At 45.2% G+C, this 8,887-nt stretch overlaps 1 protein-coding gene across 2 annotated transcripts; it reads left to right on the top strand.

Annotated features, from left to right (window-relative positions):
- The first annotated feature begins 3,475 nt into the window (after positions 1-3,475).
- On the top strand, positions 3,476-5,758 carry LOC123427534 (5-amino-6-(5-phospho-D-ribitylamino)uracil phosphatase, chloroplastic-like). 2 transcript variants are annotated; one of them, XM_045111608.1, is made up of 2 exons: positions 3,476-3,648; positions 4,421-5,758. In XM_045111608.1, the coding sequence occupies exon 2, from the start codon at positions 4,530-4,532 to the stop codon at positions 5,565-5,567; it is 1,038 nt and encodes a 345-aa protein (XP_044967543.1). In that variant the 5' UTR covers positions 3,476-3,648; positions 4,421-4,529; the 3' UTR covers positions 5,568-5,758. The 2 variants fall into 2 exon arrangements, with proteins under 2 accessions (XP_044967543.1, XP_044967544.1); XM_045111609.1 differs by having other exon boundaries at positions 3,501-3,648; positions 4,426-5,758.
- The last annotated feature ends 3,129 nt before the right edge of the window (positions 5,759-8,887 follow it).

Here is an 8,887-nt window from a genome sequence, read left to right as displayed (position 1 = left end):
CATCCACGTTGAAACATCGGCCAATAAAATCTCACATTGGGATGATGTCGTGAGAAGAATTGCTTCCAGCGACCCCTACACTTGCAAAGCTAAAAGTGCATCTAATCCCAGATGGCTTTGTTAATTAATAACAACATATATATCCTTGAACTAATGCTCCTCAAAAAATATTTCAGGTAAATTTCAATGTAGGTAGGACTATAGCCTATAGGATGATAATGTGGACCCCTCAAAATGCAAAGGACAAACATTGGAAAAGCTTCAAGACTCTACATTTTTTGCTAAGTGATCCAAGATCAAAGTGAGTCCATTGGAAAACCAATACTAATAAAAGGTGATAATGTTTTGATCATGAATTATTTATTCAAGTGATTAGATATATTGCTCCAAAACCCTCAACCACATTCTCACTTTCATCCAAGTTATAAACTTTAAAGTCAAACTCGGTCCCACTGAATCATCTATCTTGGACTCACCAAGCTACACTTGACATAGCGACTGCTTAAGTCATAGCACCTTGGTCTCATCGAGATGACCCTTTGGTCCCACTGAAGAGCACCTGCCAACCTTCTGTTGCATATTTATTTCATCTCATAATTTCTGAGTGGTTGCACTTGGTATAACTAAAGTGTGAAAAGTGATTAGTTCGTCACCCATCGGTCCCACCGAGTCATTTCGTCTGATCTCATAAGAAATCCTAATGTTGAAACCTTTTGCATTAGTCGGTCTCACCGAGTGATTTCACCCAGTCCCGTCGAGTTGTGCATAAAGATGTGTAGCGGTTGGATTTTTTGTGTTGTCTATATATACCCCACGCACTCCAGCCTCTCAAAGAGAGCAACCAAGACGAAGCTACTACTTTCCATATCCATTTCATGAGAAGAACTACGTACACTTGTGTTGAAATCAAGGGGATTCTATTCCAACCTTTGACCCTACCATGTAGCCAAATCTGTGAGAGAGTGATTGGGTGTTGAGGAGACTATCTATTGAAGCACACGAAAAAGAGTTCATCATGAAGATCAACATCTATTACCATTTGGAGAGTAGTGTCTCCTAAATTGGTTAGGTTTCACTTGGGAGCTTCCAAATCTTGTGGGGTTGAACTAAGAAATTTGTAAGGTCAAGGAGATCACCTAGTTCGTGAATATCTACCCCGAGTGATGCTAGTCCTTAGTGGACATAATCCATGATGGCATAGACAAGATTACTTCTTCATGGATCCTTCATGGATGGGACCCTCCATGGACTCGCGCAGCCGTTACCATCCATGAGTTGAAGTCTCCATCGACATGGATGTAAGATAACACCACCTATCGATACCATGCTTAAAATCACCATGGCTTCATTGCTTTTGATTAACCCCCACCATTCCTTTGCATTCATATGCAAAGTCCTTACTTTTCGCCGCCTACTTTATTAGACTTGCATGAGTAGGATATGACTAGACTTGCTAGTATTGCTAAAATATGACAAGGACTAAAATTGGGAAAAGACTAGCTTTTTTATTTACCAAGTAGTCCAATCGCACCCTCCTCTAGACTTACTTATGATCCTACATGATCTCAAACTCTTCACAAAACTGTCATCGACATTAACCTTGACACAATCACATGGGGAGGGGTGGGGGAGGTTGCCACTCTATAGTGTTCTTTGAGGTTCACACATAAGGTATCCACCTAACCGCCAACCCCTTATCTTTGTGATTTGTCTTGGACTCCGCAACGGAGTGACAAGAAAAGAACAATTAATAGTTATCCACAAAGCAGAAAAAGAAGAAGAAGATCCGTTTTCTTTACAAAAATCAAATCATTTCTCAGACGCCGCTCTCTAGAATATTTCTAACTTTGTATCAACTAATCAAGATATTTTCATCATTTTCACTTACATGAATCTTGTGTTTACATTATATGGCTCCTACAAGTGACTTGAGAATAATTATTTCTCATCCGCTTGAGAAAAAGAAACCGGGCATGAATACCATTTCTTTATTTCATTTATATTCCCGGGACGTAGTTAATTTCATTGTATTTAGAGCATCTACAACCACATACCACATAAAAGAACTCTCATATATCCACGAACGCGTCCGCACGCATCCCCGAAGAGTGCTCAGACACTCCTCAACCACATGTCTCAAATTTTATACCTCAAATTCATCGTACACCATGAAACACAAAAGCTACATACTACATAGATAAAGTTGGCCTACTACTAATCTTTGTGAGAGATGTAGACGACCTTCGTGTCGATGGTGCCGGACGAACCGACATCATGGTCCTTGGCCGCCACCCGTAGCTACGACTCATTTGTTGGAGCCCATGCTCGCGAAGAATTCATCGCGCTTCGTCCGCGCCTTGTGGAGCAAGCGACGGTTGGCCTCCACCCTCGTCTTCGACTGGGCGGAATCAAGGATGGCAGGCTGCTCTGCCGCCTCCTCTGCATGGGCGACCTGAAACTCCGCTTGCGCCTCGCCCGTGCTGAATCCGACAGCCGGAGGCATCGGATCCACATTGCCTTCCTCGTTAGGCTTCACGTCCTCCATGTATGCGTCCGGTGCCTACTTCTCCTCGTCCTTAGAGAGTTTGGAGATGCAATCCAAGCGACACGCGTGCCTAGACCTCCTGTAGGAGCTCCAACCAACGCTCTAGGGTGAGCATGACGTACTAGGTGATTCGTTGTCGGGCCATGGCTACCAGCGGACAACGAGCTAATGTAGGGTGGCGACACAGAGGAAAGGGAGGGGGTGGAAATGTGATTGGCTATGGTTGGGGGGTCGTCGTCCGGCTTAAATACCAGAATTGTTCCTCGAGCGGCGTGTCGAAACGGCGTTCTCACTGAACCTCTGGGCAACGAAGGGTGTCATGGCCCCACACAACAGTCCCTCATGGCGGACGCGCCTGCGCACGTCCATGCATGCTCATATCAATTTTAAATATATGTTGGATATGTGGGATGATCGTTAGAAGTCTGACTGGGTTACAGTTTTGCGACCGGTCACTCACTTTTAAGAGCCCGGTTTTAGATGCCCTTAGAATGTAAAACATGTAGATTGAACTACATTACATAAGTAAACAACAATAAAAAAAAGCAACTAAAGTATACCCCAAAAGATGTAATTTCATCAAAATCTGACTTGTAGTTTTTGGAAGAAAAACAAGGGTGTGAAACTTCTGAAGCTTATGATCTGCCCGCTGGCTCTTAAATACTGTGGAAAATGGCCGTCCGGATTAAATGGAACCGGACCAACCCGTGTTTGACGGCGCTTCTTTTCATGGGCTGACAGACGCGCGCATGCTGCTGCCCAAGAAAACGAAGCGACGGCGGCCCACAGCGAAACGCCGTCTCGGCTCCCGAGCACACCCCCTCCCCACCTCGCCCGGTGTAGGCACGCACACGCTGACAAAGGGCCCCTCGCCCCTCGTGTCCCAGCTGCCATGGACACGGAGCGGCCGCCGCGAGGGCCAATGGACGAGGCAGCCGGCCGCATTATTGCCTATCCGGATGGGAGGCCATCCCCACCATCCAAGGGAAGAAGCGCCGGGCACCGAGCGAGCCGTGCGGGGGCGCCTCCTCTACTCCCTCCCCACTCCCGCCGATGCTCTTCAGCTCCACCTCCGACCTCCGCATCATCTTCTTCTTCCACGGGTAAGCAAGCCCCCCCGCTCCCCCTTGGATTCGTTTAGAACAGTAGCCTTTTGCTTGTGCGAAGATATACTTGCTGCTGCAGCATACATTCTTTTTTCTTTCTGCTGTGTGCTGTTGAGTCTGTGTTCAAGAACGATTCGCATTTGGCTGTTTGGTGCTTAACCGGATTGAATGTATCACCAAATAATCGTGTAATGGGTAGGCTTGCTAGGAGAAGTACCATTACCATTTTATGGAGTCGCCCGGTTCATAGGCTGAGCAGCTCTGTTCCAATGTGTTCCTGCTTTTATGCTGAAGTGTATGTTTCCCCTTGCACGAACAGTAAGACCGCGGTAGAAGCGCAGAAGGATCTCTTTTGGCAAAAGGCTCCGTGAAGTCCTCAAGCAGTCTTTTCCGGCCACATAGTAACTTTTAGTACATGTTTTGGTTCATATGCTGCCCAAAATTGGGGCTCTGTGTTTATTTTCTTATCTTATTACATTTCTTTAAATTCATAGCAGTTTGGATAATTTTGTCCTCACAGTGCAAGAATGGACCAGATTTACTAATGAAAGGCACGCACGGTAATCTAGTGAACGAAATAATGGAACAACCCGCCTCACCCAGCCCCCCACACCACTCTTTTTTCTTCATTCCGAGGCTATACTGAAGTTCAGCCCAACTGAAGCTGAGCTCTTCATGTTGATGGATTTAACGCAGCACGTGTACATTTCTGCCCCGTTTAATATAGTTTTGCATCTTGTGCTTATACTACCATTTACTTGCTTCTTAGCACAGGTGAAGTGTTCAGCTATGCTTCTCGTTGACCAGTCACACTTGAACTGAATCGACTTTGCTGCGAAGTGCTTGACAGTTTCAGTGAAAGTGTAGAGGACTTAGCAATGATCTCATCCATCAGCTTACTTGACAGTTCCCACCAGCTCATTCAGAAACTGTACAGAAAATGCTGGCCAAGTAACTCAAATTCCAAACTGAACATGCATGCAACCGCGAAATCTGGGGGTAAGAGCATGAGGGTGAAGATGGCACTTCTGAAGCCCCATGCAACTGACTTCAAGAGGAATCATCAAGCCCACGAGGAAGACAATGTGTTTTACAAATTAGTTTATAGGCTCCCTGAAAGCCTTAGCTGTCTGTACACCAGTCAAAAACCAGTCAGAAAGAAGAAACAACAGAAGCAAGGAACTGTGTCCAGTAACCGGTTTGGTGTGATCTTGGAGTGGGAGGGAGTTGTTGTGGAAGATGATGACCCGGACCTGGAGCCCCGAGTGTGGTATGTATTATCACTTGAAGAGGCGAAGTCTTTCCCTCCGGATGAAACGCTGAAGAAAATCGAGGGAATGAGAACTGATCAGGCCATCTCAGAAGTCTTAAGTTGGTCGAAAGATCGACAAGAAATCGAAAGGTTAGCAGCACGTAAGGAGGTCATATATCAGAAACTCCGAGGTACTTTCTATCAGCTGCGGCCAGGTGTTCTCGACTTCTTGAACACCCTTGTGGATTCTGATATTCCAATAGCAGTAACAGCTTCTCGCCCCAGAATGAGCCTGGAAGAAAGCATAAAAGCCGTTGGTCTGCAAGGCTATTTCGATGTCATAGTGGCGGCGGAGGACTTCCACCGAGGGAAACCCGAGGGTGAGATTTTTGAGGTTGCAGCAGACCAGCTTGGTCTTGAGCCTGATGTCTGTCTTGTGATGGGTAGCTCAAACTTGACGACGCAGTCTGCACATACTGCTGGGATGAGGTGTGTGGCGGTTGCAAGCCGGCACCCTGCCTATGAACTTCATGCAGCAAACCATGTTGTGAGATGGCTCGATCAACTCTCTGTTGTTGACCTGCAGAGGCTCGCCAATGGCGAGGTTCTTGGGCGCAGGGGCAGACAATCTGACATGGACATGGAGATTGTGATCGAGGAGTGATGTTTCTGCAGGCACTTATCTACTACTAATATATAACTGTGTTGTAACTTCAGTACTGCATTACATTTTGTGACAGACCAAGTAGTGTAACACGTAACAGATCAGCGTTCACTTCTTGTTTTCTTGTAATGCATAACTGAAACTCAGTTAGCTTAGATGCTTTCAATCATCAGAAAGGAGTTGGAAGCGAAGAAACTTTCCACATTGCAAGTCTTTTGCTGTGCGGTACATATACTACCTCTTATATTTTGTTCCCCTGGCCATTTCAGAGATGAACGTTGGGGTTTTTTAGTGCTATATTGGTGAGTGACGATTAACTGAAAATATGTGGAAAATGCTTTATTTACAGAAAGTGTTGGCAATAATCATGTCACATGCATTAAAGTCCTAATCAGCAGGGAGTATATGCGATGTTTGAGATTGCATGAGCTAGCTCTACGTGTTGTAGTAGCATTGGAGTTGTCTGTATGTTTCCGGTTTATGTTTAAATCTTGATTTTGTTTTTTTGGAAAAGGAGGTTAAAACCCCCGCCTCTGCATCAATTGATGTCTACAACCATCTTTATTTATTACTAGTACAAATGCGTCGGGCTTAAAAGATTATGAGGTATATCAAATATGTCCGTGCTTTGCAACGGAAGAAAAAAATATCACATACCCCAGCCCAATAAGCTTGACTCGAGACCCCAATACACAGAGTAAAGTCCGTTTTAAACCCTCAACTTGTAGGCATCGTCGGATCTGAACCCCAACCTCCAAATCCCGGAAATCGGCACCCCCAACTCTCTTATCCCGGTTGTTTAAGCCCTAATGAGAGGATTTGCTGATGTGGCAGCACCTGAGCCCGGATTTGCTTCTTAAGTACACCACAGTGGGCCCTCTCTCCCCATCTTTCTCTTTTTGGTAGAAGCGTGCGGTGGGGAACAGAGCTAGGGTTCCTCCCGGCGACTCGGGAACAGAGAGGGCGACGGCGCTGCCACCAACCACCATGTGTTTCTCCTCTGGTGCTTCGTTGGCTTCTTCTCACGGCGGAGGCCTTCGAAGGAGAGGCGTGGCTACAAGGTCTCCGGTTCCATATCAGGAGCCACCGATGGGGTATGAGCCGGCAAGGAAGTGCGGCAGGAAGGCGGTGGATCTCCTCGAGCCCGGCGAACCCTGGCAGGAGATATTATTCCTGCGTAGATACTCGGGTATGTTTGATTCCTCGCATGTTTTGTTTGTCTGAATTTTTCTTCGTCTGAATCTCTGAATTTGTCTGTCATGAACTGAACAACATGGCTTCGTCGACTGGCATGACGACCCAACAACACCATTTTTGCGTCAATTGTTGGGTGATCTACGGGATAAAGTTTGGAGGTTGGAGGATGAGCTTGCTGGTCATTCAAGAGAAGGAGAGGTTGCTGTTCTGAGAGAGAAAATGGAGAAGAAAAATGAGTTGCTTGCAGAAATTAGAGCTAGATGTGGTAGGATAGATAAGATGCAGATGTTCAAGTCTTTGTTTTATGGCATGATTTTCTTTGTTGCTGGTTTAGTTGCAGGGTTAGTTATATGTCAACATTTCCTTTGATAGAAAAGATTAGTACTAGATGAATAAGGTTGTAATGGATAATGAGAATGTAATGGCAAATGAAATTGGCAGCATTTCTTGGCATCATTTCAAATTGGCAACGAAGTTCATAATGCAAGCTCCATATAGTTATCAACTGACACCACAAAATAAGTTCTGAATTGCAGCTCCACATAGTTATCAAGTGACACCAAAATATGCTCACAAGTTCACACAAAAGTTCTTAAGACAACTACTGCCATTAACACAATTACTGAAGATCTTAACCATTAGTTAGAAAACATCTTTAGCAATTGCCACTTGCAGTAAAGTATGACATCCACCCTGTCCCTGCTCCTCTCCCTCTCCCTGGAGCTCCTCTCCCTGTTGTTGATGCTCCTCTCCCTCTCCCTGGAGCTCCTCTCCCTGCTGTTGCTGTTGGTGCTCCTCTCCCAGCTGTTGCTGTTGCTGCTCCTCTCCCAGCTGGTGCTGTTGCTGCTCCTCTCCGAGCTGGTGCTGTTGCTGCTCCTCTCCCAGCTTGTGAGCTTGCTGCAGATGAAGCTCTTGTTGCTTTTGCTCTGCTATTTGATGCAGTAGTCTCTGCTTGCTGCAAACACAACAGAGGAATGAAGAAATGCAAGTAGGTGAAAAACATAGAAAACATAGAAATGCAAGTTGCTGATAGTACCTCTGTTTCTCTCTGATTTCTCCCTCTTTTCCCAAGATTTGATCTTGTTTTTTTGGTTCTATCTCCATTTTTTTACAAGAACTTTTGTTGTGTCCCTGACCCCCACATGATCCACAAGTAATCCGACAGCCATGCTTGCTCGACTTCTTACCCTTAGGTGCTTCACCCTCTTCTCTCCTCCTATCATTGTTCTTTTTCCTAGCTCCTGGCATGGCAATGTAGTGAGGTGCCATAGGCCTAGGCTTATCAGAAACTGGCCAGTTTTCTTCTCCTTGCACAGGTTGTAGACAGTGTTCATATATTTTGTTGAATGTTTCTATGTAGTAGCACTTGTCAATATAGTCCTCTATATTCCTTCCACTCTTGTAAATAGCTGCAATGGCATGACAACAAGGCAGGCCTGCCAGCTGAAAATAACCACAAGTGCAGTTCCTCCTTTCTAGATTGACTGTATATTGTTTTCTTCTCCCTTTCATGTGTCTCACCTCAAAGCCCTCCTTGCCATTCCACAACACCTCAACATACTGTGTCATCTTAATGCTGACATTCAATTTCCTCAGAATATTGGGACAAATTTTACCCTTCCATTTTGCACTTTTGGATCTTTGCTCTTGCACTCTGACATACACCTTCTTTCTAATCATTTCTTGTTGTGAGATAATGGGATAGAACATTGCTTCTATAATGGCATTGTTGAATGACTCACAAAGATTGTTATCAACAGATTCACAGTTTGCTCCAGCTAGGAAAAATGCCCTAGCCCAATGCTTTGGCTCTGTCCTCATGATGTCCTTACCACCTTCTGGAGTGAGTTGTGCAAGCTTGGCCTTGTTGTAATTAAAATCTTCTCTGTTAGCAGACTTAGCAATTGCCCAAAATCTTTTCTGGAATTCGTGGTCCTTGTGCTTCTTCCTCCAGTTGGCATAAATGTGTCTAGCACACATTCTATGCTCTGCTTTGGGCAGATAGTCCCTCATGCTGTTGATCAATCCCTTCTGTTGGTCAGAAATAAAGACCCATCCTGCTCCTTGGTCATTGATATCCAAGTCTTTGATCAACAATGCAATGAACCACTTCCAACTATCAT

This window comes from Hordeum vulgare, chromosome 2H (assembly GCF_904849725.1).
Source record: "Hordeum vulgare subsp. vulgare chromosome 2H, MorexV3_pseudomolecules_assembly, whole genome shotgun sequence".
Taxonomy (NCBI): domain Eukaryota; kingdom Viridiplantae; phylum Streptophyta; class Magnoliopsida; order Poales; family Poaceae; genus Hordeum; species Hordeum vulgare.
Note: the sequence above shows the minus strand (reverse complement) of the source record. Positions and strands in the feature narration are given on the sequence as shown.